The following is a 20,126-nucleotide window of genomic DNA, read 5'->3' on the forward strand; positions in this document are numbered from 1 at the left end:
TAGCTCCCTTTCCTAAGCAGCCCAATTGGTTGCCTATGACATTGCTTTTAAGAAGAATCTGTAGTGTGGGTTGCCTCAGATCTAATTAAGCGTGTGTGTGTGTGAAATGCAGTTAGACTATGGAGTTGTAAGTTGCATCTTGTTTCCTGGATGTTCTGAAGAGAACAGCACAATGGAGGCAGCTGACTTGCTTTGTACATGGGGACCATCTGGTTCTCTTCCAGAACAGATAACCTCTGGCAGTTTCTGCCCAGAGAAAAATTAAGATAAGGGATTCTTTGAGGGGTGGATGGATTTTTAGCTTCATTTTGCAGTGTTCATTAGTAAATATGTCCTTAGTGTGTTGTAGAATGTTGGCAGGAAAGGGAAAGTGTAAATGTTCTGCTATCAGAATGATAGTTCACAGTGATCTCTTCTCCAAGACATTTGGCTGTACCTCTGTTTTTCCAGACTCTAGAAATAACTGTCCACCAGACTTAAGTGTTTCATCACATGCTTTTAGGATAGGATAATTTCAAGAATAAGACACCTAAATATAGGTGTCTGAGTCAGTTTTCTGAGGTTTGCTACAATTAATGGAGGCCTACTCAAAGCTATTAGTGGAGCCTACAGAGAGGCTTGAATGACCAGGCACTAGCAGTGGGATTCAGTAACTTAAACATAGGCATCTATGTAGTGGCATTTTAGCATCTGTTGGTGTCCTCTCTGTCCTCCAGTTCCCATCAGTCTTGTGACTACTACCTTTATGTAGATGTCTTCATGGCTGATGTCTTCCAGGCTCTCCTGTGCTTAGGCCACTGAATCCTACTCTAGGTATGTATTTTATGGCGAACTAGGTCACTCTGTAAGATTCATTAACTGGAATTTCACTCATTATAATGAGACTTTAGACAAGTAGTATGCAGTAGGCACCCACCTTGGGTGTTTTAATCTGGAAATCTCTGCCTTGTGTCTACATTAAAAAATTTTTTCTGTGGTGCATGCAGCGCTGCAGATCAGTACTCCCATCTCATCCTAAGCTAATGGATTTTTTGTTTCTGGATAACAGTGAGCAAACTAGTATTGACTTTTCCCATAGAACTAAACTTTTAGGAATTATGTCCCTAAATGATACTACTCACAGGTTCTTTTGCTCTTTCTCCTTCATCTTGGTGGACCAGGCTAAATGAAGGTAAGAAGTGGTCTGTATACAGAGATTTTTTTGGGATTGCAGCTGTGAGCAGACTCAGAGCATATTTGTGTAGTATTTGGAGGTAGCAGTAAACCCACACTCTAAATGGCTGGACACAAACCAGCCCTAAATAAGAAACTGTTAAACTGTAAATAATATTGCTCTGAGCCCCACACTAGTTACTCTTGCTAAAAGGAGAAGTATAATAGGTTTCTAGTAACTTCTTTGCCTCAAAGTCAGATAGTCTTTCACTCCTACCATCAAAGGTGCCAAACAAGTGAATCCTACACCCAGGCAAACCTTTTCATGATACGTGAGGTGAAAGCTCAGATGATGAGTTCCTCTGTGGTGTTGCTTTTTAGTAGTGCTGGACCTGCCTCCATCCAACAATTTGAGGTTTTGTGTGTCTGACGGCCAATGAAACAGTGGAGTCCTGTAAACTTGCTTGAGTTACTGTTTTAGAGCTTCCCATTTGTTTTTCATGATATTGTCTGTTTAAAATCTGAGATGGTAACTATTTATAGAGGGGAAATACCCATAAAAGTTCACGCACAAATTTCAAAGGTTTATGTTCATGGTACTGAACCTTTTTCATCTGTTTCCTAGGTCCACCTTCTCCTGATAGAAGTTTAGGGGGGAAAGACTATCGGAGTCAGTTTTTTAATTTCTTAAGGACCTGAAATCACTTTTGGTTTAAATAACATCAGCAGAGATGCAGGTGGAACAGCTTAGTTTACTTGTTCATTATATGAAGCCTATGGAAAAACAGTATTCTCTTGCACAAAGTTCTCATTGCAGTTCTGGTCCTAATTAGGGGGGAAAAAAATGCAACCAAAAATTAACACGTGTGGTGAGAGAGATTCTGTGTTATCCATAAGGCCATTCTCTAAGTCAGTACAGGATTAGCCTTTCTTGGAGAGAGTTCTGGCAAAAATTTTCAGGCATTATTTGCCCAAAATAAATAAACATATGTATTTAGTGGAAAAGAAAATGTTCTGCTCTGTCCCCATTCACATAGTTTTTATAATAGTCACCATGTTCACTTGTTTTGGCTATAGATTTCAGTACTTGAAAGAGAATTTGTGCAACGATTTTTGCTCTGGAGCTAGTCTCTTCTTATCTCTTCCATTTCATATTTTTACAATGGCCTGTTTAGGGGTTCATTTGTATAACACAGTTCATATATAGATGGTGTTACTCTTTTTTCTAGTAGGATCTCATAGCTTCCATACAGCTTGGGAAGTACTTATCTCCTGTAAGAATGGAAAAGGATTGGGCCAATAATTTAAGTCTTCAAGATAAAGCTGAACTAACAAATATGTGTAGGAACAGAGGTGAAGTCAAATTGCCCTGGACTAAGGGAAAGGTTTGGTTTAGATAGAAACTATTCTATAATACCATTTCAGCTTTTGCTGTAGAAAGTTGCAGTTGCATCAAAAACATTGTTTGAATTGGCTGTGGGTTTTTTAATGTCCTAACTTGCAGGGCTATGTGGTGAGTTTTGCTCAGTTTACTTTGAATATGCTTTTAATTGTGTTCAAGCAGATGTAATATTAAAAAAATCTAGATTGCAAGCAATTAAAAAAAAAAGGTGTAACACTTTGAATGTGCAATTTGCTCAGTAAAATTGGTACAAAATGACTGCTCAATTTTTTCAGAATGGAAGCCAACACCCAGAGGGAAATAACAGCTCTGAAACTCTGCGAAGGACACCCGAATGTAGTGAAGTTGCATGAAGTTTATCATGACCAGGTATTTTGAAGAAACTATGATCAGCACTTGCCAAACACATTGCTATGTGTTTTCCCAAGAACTTTTAGGAGTTAGTTTACTGTTACTGTGGAGGCAACTTTTTTCCTAGGGCTTTTGCCTAGTCAGTATAGAAGATGAAGCAGAAGTTCTGCACTCAGGGGAACTTGCAGTTACTCCAGCAGATCAAAAAAGTATTTGGAAGAATTAAGAGTCCCACATTCTGTTTCTGGTTCTGTCCTTGGTCTACTTTGTTAATCATCATACAATATATTCATGGCTCAGTTTACATATGTATGGTACTGAGGTGCCTGATTACCTTCCCTCGGAGTTGTCATGAAGTGTCTTAAAATAATATTTGTGAAATAATTTGGAAGTCTTGCATATGAAGATTACATATCTAGCATTTTTTTCTTACCTATTGCTAACTTAATGGAGGTAACCAAGCAGCTTGCTAAATTACCAAATGTGAAAGTAGAGCCTCTATTTGAAAATATATTGAGAGCACTTTCAGGTTTATTTAGAGACCTTAGTTGTCTTTTTCTTTAGTGTAACGCAAGCTCCACAGCATGTAATAAGCCATAATTTCACCTTCCTTGGAGGTTGGCCTTGATTTGAGCTAGGGGTTTGGACGAGATGTCCTGCAGAGGTCCATCCCAACCTAAACTACTCTGTGATTCTAGTCTATGATTTTGTAACAGAACATGGGCTCTGTTGCCTCCCCACGTATCCCAGTCTGTCCCCATCATGCTGTTTATACAAGGACCAGCAGAGTGCTCATGTGGAGCACTTCTAAAATGAGCTGAGAGGATGAACAACCTGTATTGTAATCTTTAATGATAAGGAAGCCTTTTTCTTGCATTTATGTACAGTATGAGAACATGTGTGTAGAACAGGACACTTTTTTCACTTTCCTCTGAGTAGACTGACTATGCTCAGGAATATCTAAAAAAAAGTGTTCTTCAGATTGCTCTGCAACTGAATAGGCTACTCTGAACTATCCAAACCATTGTATTCTTAGTTGCTCCTGCTAGCTCCCAGGTGTTATCTTCCAGATTACTCATGCACAATATTCTGAAGACCAGAACTGATCAAAATTTTCTAGTTTTGATATATCAGTCTGATCAAATTCTACATTAGTAATCCAACCATAGAGTATTGGGTTGCAGTCTCTTTTGGTGAGCCACAAGAAGTTTTCTAGGAGAGAAAAGTCTCTTTATCCTTTCTGCCTTTCCTGTCAGCTATTCCCAAGACATAAAGAAAATTTGCAGGAGAGGGTATCTTACAAGCACTACTAGCAACATGACTAGTAGACACCTTGTTTGTTCTACAAAGTGTTACCGCTTTCTGTCTGCATAGCTCTGCTTCTGTTCCTTCATATCTAAATACTGTGCACCTTCTGTTCCTGACTATTTCTTTGAATTTCATTTTTTGACCTCTTCCCAGAACTTTTTTTCTTTGCTTGTGAGTTTTACTTTTGTTACTGTCATTCAGGGGAAGGAAATGCTAAAAGCCATCACGTGGCTACATCCATTGCCTTTTGAGAATGCTAACTTCGCTTCCCTGTCCTGAGAAGTCTGCTGTTTGTTTAATGGCAAGACATTTGAATTGCAGTTGATAGTGTGCTAATGTTGTCTTATAATCAAGGAAGTCACTACTTATTAATTGTCTTGAAAAGAACAACCATCTAAACAACCTTTAGTTTTAATTTAAAAAATACTCTCTAATGTTTGGGAAGATGTCTATTGTGATTCTAATGATAAAAGTAGCTTTGGCTACTACTCTGTAGGGGATGAAATCAGAAAAAGTTCTAGATAACCTTTGATTTCACAGTAAAACTTCAAGGTGCTTTAGAAAGGATTTGGTAACATTAAATGGGTAACTCCTTATGCATATTAATAGAAATGTATTCCTACATCCGAACAAGCTTAAATAGCAAAAGTCTAGCTTTTTCCAGCTTTATTTGTTAGCCTAAAGAAAGGCATTTTATCTCTCTACAAATTTATCCATTTACATGGCGGCATTGCATTTTTGTAAATAAATATGGGTGGGCATGGGGAAGACATCAGCATTCTTCAATCTCAGTGAGATTGATGGGGAAAAATGTCACCTGAGATAAGATTTGGTACTTCTTATTGGCCTTCCAAATTGCTATGAGCAGCAGTTTTATTTCTTCAAACTTTGAGAACCTATCAGAACCTAGCTCCTGAATGAATGTTGGTTTGCAATGTTAAATTTCTAACATCCCATATTTTTCTTTATTGATTCAGCTTCACACGTTTCTAGTAATGGAATTGCTGAAGGGAGGAGAATTGCTTGAACGTATTCAGCAAAAGAAACATTTCAGTGAGACTGAAGCCAGTCATATTATGCGCAGACTTGTTTCAGCGGTGAGCCATATGCATGATGTAGGAGTAGTCCATAGAGATCTGAAACCTGAGGTATAGTAACTTGCTTATATATGTTTAGACATTAAGTTATTAAGTATCTGGAATGTGACGTATTTCTGTTCCTCCAGCTTTTTCTACTTCTATATTTTTAATAAAATGTTATCACTTTTACTTAGCAAATTCTGTAGATATTTTTCTGTTCATAGGTAAAAGAAACTGTTAAACATTTTTAATTTTTTAAGCAATTTACACTTTAACTTGTTCAAAAACATTCTTTGTCTGTTCGGAAGAAGTTTTTACTACAAGTAAGTCTATATTTATTGTATGAAACAGTTCACAAGCAGAGCTAGGTTGCTTGGGTACTTTGCCTGTACATTTCCACCTTTTGATTGATCTTAATTCCCTCAGTAGGGCTTCTTTCGGAGGTAGCTGCGACACCCTTGCACTGTCTTCTGTCCCAGTTAAGCACAAAATGAACCACAAACTAACACAGCGAACTAATAAAGATGTGTGATTTGAGTTCAGTGAGTTTAGTAGTTTCCCCAAAAAAACATTTATTTAATATATATTTTTCAATAATTACTTGTTTTGGTATTTTTATTGTGCAGCAACATCTTGCCTTCCAGACAATTCAGTTTACTCTGATAAGGTTAGCCACTGGCTTTGTTCTGCTTTCTGGAGCAAGTATTTGCTCCTTTTTCTTTGCCAACAATGGGCTTGGATATGTGTTAGTTCTCTTTTGCCCAAGAATAGTGTGGATTGATGTTAGTTCACCCAGTAAGGGTGTTATATTGTATTGGTGATTACAGTCATCGTACCTCAGGAAATAGCTACTCCTTCTGTATCTGGAGTTTGAAACGATCCACTGTTCCTACTGATGTTTCATCCTTTTGTAACATACCTTCTGGTGTATTACAAACTTGCTTCTTTTATAGTAATTCCAATTCAACAGGTGAAGAAGTCAGCTAGGTGCTGGTATTAAAGTGTTTTTGAAAATCAGTCCAAAATATATACGTTTGGAACCATCTCTGTACTAGAGTCTCTGTACTAAATAATTAAATGAAGAGGGGCTATTGTGAAATTCTAATGTGTCAGTTGAAAATGTGACTCTTGGAAAAAGTTTCTCTGCTGACGTCATCAAGGAAAGAAACAGCTTTTGAAACAAGTCATTATTAAAAGGACAAAACCCAGAAATCCTTTCTCTCTTCCTATTCTTATCATTTTAGTCTTATTACCATCTTGAACATAAAGGCCAAATTCTGTGAAGCAGAGCTTCAGCTGCATGGTAAATTAGGCAGTCTTCAATTCTACGTGATGTTCAAGAACAGAAGTCTGGGAAGTCCCAGTAACGAAGGGTTAGCAAACAGCTTGCAGAATGCATTGCCTCCACAAAGTTGGACTTAACCAGCCTGTCTCCTTCCTGCTTGTTGTTTTGAAAGTTACTATTTTAGGTTCAGACATGAACTTAGTATGGGATATGCAGGCTTCCCAATATAGATGTGGTTAGTGCACCTTTCTGTAAAAAGATGTATAGGAAATTCTGTTGCTTTTCTAGCAATTCCAGTCAGATTTGTTTGATGCTCAACTTTGACATCTAATGCCATACTGATAAGTTTAATTTAAAAAATATGACTGGTTACATGTCACTAAGGATGAGCGTTTTTTTAATTGCATGGACGGGAAGATTCTCCTGTTTAAGTAATAGCAATTAGACGCATACATTGCTCTGCAAAATAGAGGAAAAGTACTGGATAGAAAATAGAGAATTCACAGAAATAAAGAATTTATGTAGCGTATGTGACCATTTGGAGCCTCTCAGTAGAGGATTTGTGGACTGTTTCTGTGAAGTGATCATTAATCTGTAAACCGGGTTCTAAAGATTTTAGAAAAAACATACCAAGGCAGAGATAATGTTGTTTATGTATCCTTAAAATATACGTGGAATATAGCTTTAAGTGTGGGGTTTTGTGAAACGCGCTTTATTTACCTAATCAACAAAGTAGTCTGAACCCAACTTAGGACATTTGGACTGTACTTTTCTTTCTGTACATAACCCAATTTCATTTTTGTCTTAAGAAAGGTCTTTTTAAACCAATATTACTGCAGTTCTTTATTTACTTGTTGGCTATATAACATCACCATAGAAAAAAGATGTATTAATCACCTATCCTCATTGTGTTAATATTTTTGCTGAAATTAGGCTTCCTTCAGATCCATTTTGCATAACATTGTAATATGGAAAACTGACTTTTCTGGTTGGGCATTAAGCTGTAACAGCAGTACAGAATGCAAAAATAGTGCTTTGTACCAGCTATTCTCTTTTATCCATAATGAATGCTCTCAGGTTCTCCTTCTTGATCTGCTTGCAGTCTAACGATCATTTTTTCCCGTTCTTAATGAGTTTGAAATTAATTACTTTGTGTTGAGTCATTCACCTTTTGTATTACAAAATTACATAGGGCTATAGGATTTCTAATACTGAGACTTTTTCTAGCATTGCGTAGATTAAGCAGCAAAGGCAACAGCAAAATTTTGCCCCTCTCAGAAGTTCAAGGGGGGAATAGAAATCATTTATAATTCATCTTGGCCTTAGCCAGTTCTCCTAAGACTTAGCTTCCCTCTTGTATCTTTCTTGACAAATAAAAATACTCAGGGAAGAGAAGAACAGATTTTCTTAAATCTTCCTCTGAACTGGTAACAACTTGTCTGTCTTCAAGTCCAAGATGCCACATTCCAGTCTGTAAAGCTGGAATTCTCAGGGACTACTGTATCAAAGTTTCTTTACCTTGGTGTAAGGAGTAGGCCATTGGTTCGAGGTTGGACTGCGATGTGACCTTCAGTGCTTGAATGCTGTTGGTCCCGGGTCTCCTCCAGAAAGCATATCTATACTGACTTCGAGATCCATGCCAGACAGCAGTCAGTACAACTACCGAGCTATTGGTGCACTTTCTAGTCCACCATCCTTCGCTTTCAAATTCAAATGATTCTTTTGCATTCCTGTGCTCATGGCAATATGGCTTCAGTGTGTTCCCACTTGAGGACCAAAGACTATTTGGTCACAAGACAAGACATGCAACAGGAGTTCCACACACAAGAAAGCTGTCATTCACAACATGCCAGAAGGAAGTGGAAGCTTAAGAAAATTTACTTTTGTTTGAAGAAGGCAGCAATTCTCCATTTATGTTGATATCTTTGCTTTTTTTCTTGTCAGTGTTCCCCGAATTATTTTCCCCACTGTTCTCTGCTAAATACCCATGTTCATTAATAATCTCAGACAGAACTGTCCTGACTTGCAGATATACAGGAGACAGCTAAACACATCACATTTTCTTACCTCCCAGAGTACCGTTATTTCTTCTTTTCCATTTTTTTCCCCAATGTCTCCCAGTTTCCCTTTTCTCTAGATAATTGAAAATTTTCTGTAGTTACAAATGTAGGAAAAAAACAGCTATTAAGTATTCTAACCAATTTTCTAACCCAGTACTGGTATTGATTTTGTCTTTGCTTTTCAGAATTTATTGTTTACAGATGAAACTGATAATTCAGAAATAAAAATAATTGATTTTGGCTTTGCTCGTTTAAAACCACCTGATAATCAGCCTCTTAAGACTCCATGCTTCACTCTTCATTATGCTGCCCCAGAGCTCTTGAATCACAATGGTTATGACGAATCTTGTGATCTGTGGAGTTTGGGGGTCATTTTGGTGAGTGACAGAGGTTTTTAATTGTAACTTTATTATATGTATTTACTTTTTGTTAAAATGCAAAGGACTTGACACAGTTTCAGACTTGAATTGGGTAGATGCTGAATTCAAGTGAGGTGAAAATAATGCTGCACAAGTAATAGGTTCCAAAGACAGATGTTTTCCAGGGGTGGAGACTTTTTGTCCTAAGCAATAAGTGAAATTCGACATTTCTGGGAATGGAAAGAATACTTGATACAGTCTCATTCTTAAAAAGAGATATTCTTGTTCAGATATTTTACAGGCATTCATATAATCTTCCTACAGTTTCAATTCAGAGAAGGAATCAGCCTGCATTCTGATTTACAGAAAATTAATTTCAATAGATATAAACTGATTAGAAATACCATTGTGTTTGGTTTATAGTTTCCTGAAATATACGAATGTTTTTTCTAACAAGGACTCCAGAGAAGGTCTTGCATATTTTAAATTTTCTATAGCCTTGAAGTTATGCTAGTCGAAGTTTTATTGTATAGTGGTGATGCAAACAACAGTACTCCATGTTTAGTAATAGGGTTGTCAGTAAATATACTGTGTTTGTTAATACTACTTTTGTTCTCATGACAGTATACAATGCTATCAGGACAGGTACCATTTCAGTCTCAAGACAAAAGTTTAACATGTACCAGTGCATTGGAAATTATGAAGAAAATAAAAAAGGGAGAATTTTCCTTTGAAGGAGAAGCTTGGAAAAATGTTTCTGCAGAGGCTAAAGAGTTAATTCAAGGTATGTATTCACAAATGTTTCATGTACCTTATATTTTTATCTCAAAAGATAAAATTTAGAGAACTATACAATATCTGGATGCTGTAATCAGCATCAGAGTGCCTAACATGACAGAGTAGTATCCACAGCTTGAGCTATGTACTGACCCCGAATACAAGTTATGAGTGGAGGTGGACACATCAGAATGGCATTACAAATTGCTTGTACGCCTAGCAGAGAGCTTTCTAATATAGCGAGATGCTGGTAGAAGGTTAGCGGGGTTAGAAGTAACCGAACAGTTTCAGAAGAAGTGAAGTCACTCTCTTAAAATGTATTTAAAAGCAGAGTTTTTCTTTTGTTATTTTTGCTTTTGTAAAAACACCAGGTTATAAGACGAATGTTTTAAAAGCAGAGCTTTTGCAGAAAATGAGCGTTTGCAGAAAATGAATGCATTACTGTCATTTTTCCCTTGGGCTGTTTTTGAATGTGTGTACCAAGACTACTGTATGTCTGAGCTGCTTCATTCACATTTGCCATGCTTTGATTCCCCTTAAGGTTTTGACCATCTAACTGTTTTCAGCACGAGATAGACACCAATCTCAATTCTACTAAGATGGAGTTCTGAATTTCTGTAGAAGCAAGCTTGTAAGGAATTTTTCTGCTAAAAATGTAGGCATCTGCAGATTCAGACTTCAGTGGATCATGCAGACAATCAGAGGCTTACTCTCTTGAACTTCATCCTAGACAGGTTTTAAGTGAAGAAATCATTTGGTAGTTCTGAGTTCATGTGAAAAGAGATCTGAGTTATCAAACAGTTAAATAGCAATTTCTTGCATTTAATGATTCTTCTGGAGAGGATGATAGTATAACATCATGTGAGCTTTATCTAGGATAAATATTGGCATACCTAGGATAAATATTGTCATTACTTCCTTATCAAAGCAATGCATGAGATTTTCTTAAAAAATAATTGTATTTTCTATTAAAAAAAGATAAATAGCTCACAATTTAAGAGAATGTAATATATTTCTATTAGGACTTCTAACAGTGGATCCAAACAAAAGAATTAAAATGTCCAGCCTGAGATACAATGAATGGCTTCAGGATGGCAGCCAGCTGTCATCCAACCCTCTAATGACTCCTGATAACTTAGGCTCTTCTGGAGCTGCGGTGCATACATATGTCAAAGCCACTTTTCATGTAAGTTCTAAGAAATCTTATGTCATGTGCTAAATTTTGTAATGTATTAATCTAGATTTTTGTATGTTTTCTCTCAGTTGAAAATATGTATTTTTCCTTATAGTTCAATGATTGCTTATAGCTGTAATTTTTTCCTCCATACCTACCATCTATGATTGAGTACAGTGAAAACATGAATGATGAGGCAAGAATGAATTTCTTGAAGAAATTTATACTAATGGTGTTTTGGGGACTGAGACACAGCTGTTCATGAAATAGCTGTTATAAATATTCCGCTTCTTAGAGAAATCTGTTAAAAGGTCTTCAAACTTTTATAAAAAAAGAGAAGAAACTTTCTATTTAACTTAAGTAACTGTTTGACTTTTTGTCCTTTATGGTTACAAAATTGAGGTAAAATTTCTGGAACATTTCTGGTTCATGTTTTTAATATCACGGATACTTTTTTTAATGGACTTGCTCGCCTACCATTGTATATTTACTAAAAATGTTTGAACTGCAGCTGTGTTGTACAAACATAGTGTTGATTCTCACGATTCCTTCCACAGAGAATAAACTGAAATTGAGCAGATTTATGCTGAAATACTTGTAGACACTTCTTACCAAGAAGAGAAAAAGAAAGAAATTGTTACACGGAGAGGTCCCGATGATGCAACATAATTTGGGCTGAAAGAAAAACTGTAATTTAACTACATGTAGTTTCTGAAAATGTAGTCTTAAGTAGGTTTAAGGCTTAATAAAAAATATTTCTAAATTAAAAAGAACAAGAAGGGGAAGATGCCAATTAATAATGTTATGTATTGACTCTTAAATACATGTAAAGGCTAATAAGGTTATTCTTACAGCTTCAGTAAGTATTAGTAGGGATCTGTCAAGGGATTGCAGTTTATCTTATGACTTACCATAGAACATTCATAATAAGTTATGAGCCATAACATGTCTTAAACCTCTTGAAAAGCTTAGAATTACCTTTTATTTTTAAACAGGCCTTTAACAAGTACAAAAGGGAAGGATTTTGTCTCCAGAATGTTGACAAGGCACCTCTTGCAAAGAGAAGGAAAATGAAAAAAACAAGTACAAGCACAGAGACACGTAGCAGCTCCAGTGAAAGTTCACATTCTTCTTCCTCTCATTCTCATGGTAAAACTACACCTACAAAGACACTGCAACCAACAAACCCTACAGACAGCAATAACCCAGAAACCATCTTCCAGTTCTCTGACTGAAAGGCAGAGAATATCCTGTCTTGAAGATTTAAGTGGTTATAAACTTGGTAGTACCGATATTGTCTTCTCCCATCCTTCCTCCTTGTGGCTTCCAGGCTACGGGAATATGTCTGTCGCTTTAAAAATGTATTTCAATCATACCTTTTTAGCTTTGTATTTCAATACATTTCTTTTTAGCATTAAGTTTGGTATCACTGGATATGGTATAATACTATTATACAACCAACATTGTATTCTCTTAGGGCTAAATTACTAGTGTGCAGTCAAGCTCAAGGTAAGGAGCTATGCTGCTCTTGGTACAGCTTGGAGGAAGACTGTTTCTCAGTGTCAGAATCTTCCTCCCAGTTTCTTTCCCACTGTTCAAAGAAAGGAAAGCTCTGTAACACGTATAGAACTCTTGGATCTTCTGCTTTTACCCAGCTCTGTGAAGAATGTCATAGAATTTGATTCTTCACGCATGTAAGGAATCATTGGTACAATACACCAAAGCAGTACAGTACTTTAAGGCCTTTTAAATTTGTGGTTACATTCTATCCCATTTATTTGAATTTTAAGAGCAAAATGAAGTGTTATGGAACTCTTATAAAAGTAACTCCATATATCTTGTTCTAAACAACTGGGAGTATAAGTCTTAGATTTTTTTTTTTTTAATTTATTTAATTTTTTAAAAAACATCTAGGCTAAAAGATGTCTGATAAGGTGAGGTGTCTAGTACTGTGATACAATAATTTTTATTTCTACTTTTTGAAGTTATTAACTTTTAAAATGTTTTACAGATTCTAAAATGTAATGCTATAAGAGAAAGTGAAATTTCTTATTGAATGCTTTGGAAAATGGTCACATGTTAAAATATCTATTTCAAGAATTAATTATAATTTATATTTTCTTTTTATATTTACACAATAACTTTAAAATACTAAGATTTTTTTAAAGATGCAAAACTCCAGTTTCAACATTTGTTATTATAGGGTCCATACAAAATGTATACCAAGTTATTTGAATTTTGCATTGTGCAAATATGGCAGTTTAATATTGACTGTAAAATACTAGAATATATGTTTTCTTTTTTGCACTTTACAACATCAAAAGATGATGTTTTATAATAAAGTGCACTCAGATCTCTCTTCCTACAAGGTGCTGAGCACTGTTTTACTGGGTTGAATGACCTGAAATCCACCTTATTTGGTGGTTGTGGTCATTGTGAAGGAGAATTCTGTACTTTGCAGGAGTGAATCCCTGTATATTACCCACTGTTTTCATTCCTTACTTTAAACTGCAAAGCTCTTTCTATCTTGCTTTTACATTGTATATAACAAATACTAGACCTGGGCACCTTGTGTAGTGTAGATGTTAACAACTTATGCACTGGGAATACTAAAGGGAAATTATATTGAACACTGTGCTTCACAACTTGTTCACTGTGGTGTTCTACAGTGAAGTATTTCCTACTGTGATAGTATAGTATGTACATAACTGTTTGGAATCATAAATGTGACTTACAGAAACATCAGCATAAACTTTTAAATCAGCATATTTTATAAATTTATGGAGAGCTCTTTTATTGCTCGTATTCTCAATGACTAGGGGTAACTTAAGTGCTAAAGATGACTCCAGTTTTGCAAATGCTTACATGTGTAAGTTTCCACTGAAGTCAGAGAGACTCCTTGTGTAAAGTTAATCATATGCCTAAATTTGTGTGATGGAAGACTAATTGACTAGGGGATTTGTTAACAGCTTGTTCTATCTTAAAGTAACCTTAATCCAAACCCTATGCAAAAATGGTTATGGGAATTGTTTATATCAGTGGTTTTATTTATAGGATTGTATCAGATATCAGTATTGACAAATACAATACATCCATGTTTACAGGGATTGTGTATATCAAAACAAGGCTTCGAAGCCCAACATGTTTGTTCTGTGTTTCTTTAATATTAATAATGGCATTCTGAGGTTTTGGAATTGCTCATGTGAAATAGTTTACTACTTTCTTGATGTGAATGTCAACAGTAATTGCAGCATTAATTTCAGGTTGATGTGAATATTGAGATTTGCACTGTTTATGTAGAAGTAGTATATTTAAAGATCAGTATATGTGCTAATAACACAACCAATTTTAAGTGGCCAATGTTAAAATACTGAAAAATAATTGTCAATGTAATATATTCAGGTTTGCTTTCTGGATGCTCTCTTTGGAAGTAATCTCAATAGTGAACATGGCTCATTTGTAAAAGAATACTTTCCCTCTCCCCAATAAACTTGCTGTAAATACAACAAACAATCCACCATTAATACTTATTATGCAGACAGTGGAGGTAAATTGGGAGGTTGGAGAAGAGGTTGCTTCTAAAGTTTGCACTTTGAGGAGTTCTTGGAATTTGTTGTCTTCAGGGTGAGGACAACAAAAAAGCAATTTTCAGTTTATTTCATTTAAGTGTAAGAAACTTTTGGATACCAGGTGGATTTGGAATATTGTAACCCAGCTGAAATAACTTCCTAAAGTTAGGAACACAGTACAGTTGTTTCCCTGTTGGGAAGTTTAAACTGTTGCTTGGCAAACCGATGAAACAAGAAAAAAGAATGCTTGCACAAGATATTAAATGCTAGAGATAATGGCTGTATTGTCAGAGGTTTTTTTCACACAGGTTTTGAGAGACTGTTGTGAGACTAAAATTATTAGAATACATCACTTCTATCAAAGACAACTTTTATAGATGAATATTCCTGTGTCCTCTTTGAGCTCTAACAGTAGTTATTAAATAAGAATTTAAAAACAGAGTAATACTTCTTGCCAGGGGTAAGTACATTTAGGTGTTGCCTTGCATTTGCTTTGAACCAGTTACCTGGGGTGGCTGAAATGTTTATCGCCTCTGAGTTTCTGCTGCCTCCAGGTAACAGAGCTCTTGATGGGGTGTTTTTGACACTAAGCTGTCTGAATTTTTAGATTAGCAGCTTTACATAAACAACTGCTGATCTCCACTTACATTGATAAAACTGAGTTGCAAACTAGGCAGCTCAAGAGCAGGTTCACTTCTTGTTCAGATGTTGTCTAGTTGCTCTTGGCAGAACGATGTTGTCTCAGCTCAGTCTGTTGCCCAGCCTGGCACTCTAGGTCATATAAAGGCCATGGGCCAAATTTTTCGTACTCGTACCGCTATTTCAAATCTGAAGTGTACAAGCCAATCTTCATTAGTACTATAAAAACTTTATATTGTCTTGGTAAAGAGGTGTTAGACTGTAAATTATGTTTATACTCAGATGAAGTTTCCTTCATGGTGCTGCTATGCGTCAAGCAACTTTAATGTGTAGTAATGATATCTCTCTACTGTCAGAAATGTAATGCAGTCAGCAATATGGTGGAGAGATTTGTTTGAAAAATCAAATTTCTTATCAGTAAAGATTTAAGTAACTAATGTGGTTGTTAATCTAATCTTTTAAGTACACAATATTCTGTAAAAATATTTCTTTGTAATACTTTTAGAAACACAAATATTAGGAATTAAGAGGTAACTCTGCTAAAGGATTTAGAGGAGTACAAAGGAAGTAATATGACTTACTGTTCCTCTGGCTTAGTGAAATTTCTATACTTTTATATAGGGAAAAGCAACTGAAATATTTATTGTTTCTTAATAGAAGGGTTGATGCGTTTGGCATATGTATTGTTTACTGCTACCAAAAAAACTTATTAAAATGCTTCATTAAACAGTTTTGGGGAGGGTAACAAAAATACAGTATTGCATCAGAATGGATTGAGGCTTCAAGTTGGCATTGCCGATGTACATATTTTCTCAGCCCTTTTCCATGGCTGCTTTTCTGAACAAGGTAACGATACCTGCACAGCCGTGTTCCCTAGTGCTCATCCAGGAACAGAATAATTCTTGGCAGAAAATATTCATAGAATGATGATGTATGTTTATTGGTTGTGATGAAGTGTTGCACAAGTGTCTTACATTTTTAATATATGCATGTATTATGTGCATGTATGTAGATACATGCTGTATTGCACGTCTAGGCCTCAATTTAAAGTAATATGCCTTGTTTAAGAGAACCTGTACTTAAAAATGAGTTCTCGACTCACACAGATTCAGAGGACCAGACAAGGGGGCTACCACAGAAGAGGAAGAAGGTTATGGGAGCTCAGAGATGAGAGGCTTCTGGGAAGATGTTTTCAGGAGTAAATTTCTCCCCTTGCTATCTCTGCGTGCGTGTAATATTCACTGACACTGAATTGCAAGCTTTCTTGCCAGTTACCCAGCATAAACCCATTTCCTAACTCTGCAGGTCTGTGAGTATGTGCGTGTGTGTGTCTACACACATGTATCTTTATATGACATTTTGGTCTTCAGTTGGAATTTTTTGTTATTGCTCAAGTATCGTTCCAGGTGTTTTTAGCAAGTTGGTGGTCTTCATTCTTTCCCCCCATATATGACAGTCTTTCTCAGCACTGATTTTTACATTGTGAAACATGACATTGCCTTCCTTCGGTCAAGAGATTTGACTGAATATTCTGGATTGAGAGAACAGGAAAAAACGTGGCTGTTTCTGCTGCAAAGAGAGAAAAGTGCTTTGATCTTTGCCTGCCTGTGAGAAACACTTCTCAGTTTGCTCCTGTGACCCACAGGGCAATGGATTCTATAAAAAATAAGAAATGCAGAGCTGTTGGCTAGCTCTCGCCTGCCATCCCGCATTTTTATATATCGCTCATTCAATAGATTCTGGATGTTCAGAACACCTATGTAGAAAAGAAAACTGAGGATGATTCTTGTAGTCTGTACTAGTAAATAAAGTGATGCTTTCAATTACATAGACCAGCTGGAGCAGTCTTGTTTGTTGTGCCCGGAAGCAGCGAAATCTAAGACACCTGCAATAACATAAATTTGAAGAAAACCCATGTATTTTGACAGCCTTTGTGTTCTGTGTGATGGAAAGGGAAGTCTGCAACTGTCTGGGAATCAATGGTAAGTGTTTAGGTAGATGAGATAGTATGGGCTGGTCTGATAGCTTACTGTCACCCACAGCGCCATTCCTGCTCCTTTCTTCTGGCCACATGCTCTACCCTTTTCTTGGTTCTGGTGTTTGTATCGCCTCTCAGCTAGCAGAGACAGGGGGAAATAAAAGTGTTCTATTAACTTAGCTAAGGCATTTTGGTTAACACTAGATTAATTGATTTCATAGTTAATCCAAAGTAAAAGCAGTAATGAAGCATTGCAAAACCTAATATGCTATAGTGCTATGGTTTTTGAAAGCTAATATTTTATTCAGGAGGTAGAAAGGAATCCATACTATTCACACATAAAATTGCTTTTTCAAATTGGCAACCAATCTGGCTGTATTCACAAAATTCATGCAGAAGTCTGCTAACTTCCTTTAAAATGCCAACAGTAAAGCAGAGGAAAACAGAACTCTTTTTTAATTGCTCAGGAACTGCTCAAAAACCTATCACAGATGAAAATGCAAACTGAGTGCAAACTTGCTGCATTTTTCTTAATACAAAGATAATTTTACTTTGTCAACAAAGCAAGCTTCACATCTTAAAATCGACTCTCATTTATGTTTATCTGCTTTTCCTTGGGTTTGTGTTTTTGGTTTTTGTTGTTGTTGTTGGTTTTTTTTTGTTGTTTTTTTTTTTTTTTTTTTTTTATTGGGGGGGAAATACATAATTGTCTTAGTATGATTGTGACCAAAGCTTTATTTTCATAAGTAATAGAAAATCTAAGGATTTAGGCTAAGGCCTTGTGAATTACCAGAAGTCGTCTGCTGGGAACGGTAATCACTATCTTTAGCTAGTTTAGTATATAGTTTTATATATATATATTTTATTGATATTTGCTGATATAACTACATCTATCCTAGTACATTTTACATCAGTTATGGGTGTGATTTTGTGTGACACATTCAGCTATGCTAAAAAAGCTTTCAAGTGTAAACTAGTCTTTGGAATTACAGCAAAGTGAGAAGAAAGGGGGGGAAGTGGTATTTAAAGATGATGATGCAAAGAGGGGACTGCTCAAGGTTTGTCTCCAAGTTACATTGACAGAGGTGACTAGGTGGTGGTATCATTGTATTGTCTGAAGGAGCTTACTCAATAACAGTATGTATCCTTTTTTTTCCTTTAAAATCAATATACAGTGGAGAAGAGTAACTAAATTAATTCACAAAAGCCGCAAGTACCTCAGAACTTTTCTCAGTTGTCTCCTTAATGAGTTCTCATCTTTTAAATATATAGCTCAGCTGTACATAATAGTTATTCAGTTGAAGCTATGCCTACTTGAGGGAACAGGATCCCAGTGTCTGGTGATGCGTTCGTTGTACAGCAATCGTACAAATTAGAACTCAAGGTGCTATATCCCTGCTGCTTTTAAGTTCAAGTGTTAATACTATTCTGCTTAATGCGTATCGCCATGTCAGTCCATCCGTATGCAGCCCTGGCAGGTCACTTAGTGCAATTTTAAAGCTGTCAGGTTGAAAGGAAAACTTGAGATCTACTTCAACACCAAAGTGAGAACAAGCCTTTAATCTTAACCTACATCTGGATTACAAAAATGAATAAAAGCTTGGCATTGGCTTTCAACCTTGACAGTCTTATCGTTAAGATGCTACTGCAGCAAATTTTGATGCTTACAGATGTCTTTACTGTATTGATCTCTTTCACCTGTAGAGAAAGAAACCTGCAAGATTATTTCCTGTGAGGAAAAAAAATGTCTTTTGCTAGAGTCCCAGCAGAAGAGATCATCTGTACTTTCTGCCTTTACCTCTGAAGCTGTAAAGGCAAGAAATGAATTGGTGACATATTCTGACAGCTGGTTATAAAGGAGCAGGCTGTGTTAATTTGCAGTAAGTGGAACAGGGCGTGCTGTTCTTGTGTCAGTGTGGGCAGGGAGGGGGAAGAGGGAAAGAAATGGGAAGAAGGGAATGCTGAGCGCTTTGCCTCACTGTAATGTACAGGACATTCTGGTTGCACACCATTGCTTTTGAAGAAGCAATGGTCTCCACATTTAACTTAAAATTTTTAAGGAAAAAACCAGCTTCACCTGTCAACTTTTTTCTTGGAGGGAAGTGGTGCGATCTTCAAATGGTAAAGGCAGCAACATGGACATTGGTTTCCTTAACTCACTATATGCCAGTTATCAACATTACAGTGAAGATTTCTTTCTGACAAGTATGCACTTTTCTAAAATTCTTAGTCACATCAACAAAGTGCAAAACCTTGTGGCAGAAGTTTACCAAAAAGCAAGATAAGTAATTCTAATGATTTATTTTGCCCAATATCAGGATATTCAGAAAATGAATGAGGATAGGGTTCTGATTTTGGATGTGGAAAAACACTAGGAGAGGATCATTTTGTGAATGCAGTGGTGGAAGAAATACAAGTAAGCTGTTTTCTAGGAGACTGCTCAGAACTCACTGAAGATTTGCAGAACCAGATGTCAGCTGAATGCTCCTGTCTCTAGAGCTGTTAAAGCCTAACTGCGCTGATCTGGAGGATGGTAAGCCCAGCCTGTCCTGTCAGAGCCACTGGTTTACGAAAATCTGTGGTTAGGGCTTCTGTATTGGAGGTACTTCCCCTTATTTGTAAGTCTTGCTAACCACCAGGGAATGAACAGTGTTTGGGAAATCAGTTTCTTTAGCTATGTTGGAATGATAACTGTAATGAAGGGTTTGATGTTCAGTCAGCCAGTTTTCTTCTCCAGGCCACGGTGTTCAGAAATAGGAGACTTTTTTGTTGCCCTAAATTGTGTGGTTAACCACTGTGGTGGCTTCAAAGTTAATGCAAAGCAATCTGGAGAAGTACATCATGTCATTATTAACAAGTCAACCTTCCTTTCCCTTAGGAGAGATTCTTGCCAGAGCTGTGCACAGTGTAGAGCAGCAGCGTGGATATTCCCCTTGGTTAGCTAGTGATCTGCGTGTCTGTTGTTCCTCCAGCTCTTGAAGTTGCGCTAGGGA

General features: G+C 36.5%; 1 protein-coding gene across 7 annotated transcripts in view; it reads left to right on the top strand.

Moving 5' to 3' along the window:
- The window catches only part of RPS6KA5 (ribosomal protein S6 kinase A5), an 84,156-nt gene extending 67,229 nt beyond the window's left edge, over positions 1 to 16,927 (top strand). For all 7 annotated transcript variants that reach the window (XM_082318417.1, XM_082318416.1, XM_082318418.1 and 4 more), the window contains 6 exons: positions 2,830 to 2,923; positions 5,191 to 5,361; positions 8,823 to 9,014; positions 9,621 to 9,780; positions 10,796 to 10,959; positions 11,943 to 16,927. In XM_082318417.1, coding sequence (XP_082174543.1) covers positions 2,830 to 2,923; positions 5,191 to 5,361; positions 8,823 to 9,014; positions 9,621 to 9,780; positions 10,796 to 10,959; positions 11,943 to 12,182 — 1,021 coding nt within the window. In that variant the 3' untranslated portion in view covers positions 12,183 to 16,927. The remainder of the gene's footprint in view (positions 1 to 2,829; positions 2,924 to 5,190; positions 5,362 to 8,822; positions 9,015 to 9,620; positions 9,781 to 10,795; positions 10,960 to 11,942) is intronic.
- Positions 16,928 to 20,126: the final 3,199 nt, after the last annotated feature.

This window comes from Platalea leucorodia, assembly GCF_965183815.1.
Source record: "Platalea leucorodia genome assembly, chromosome: 7".
NCBI lineage: Eukaryota > Metazoa > Chordata > Aves > Pelecaniformes > Threskiornithidae > Platalea > Platalea leucorodia.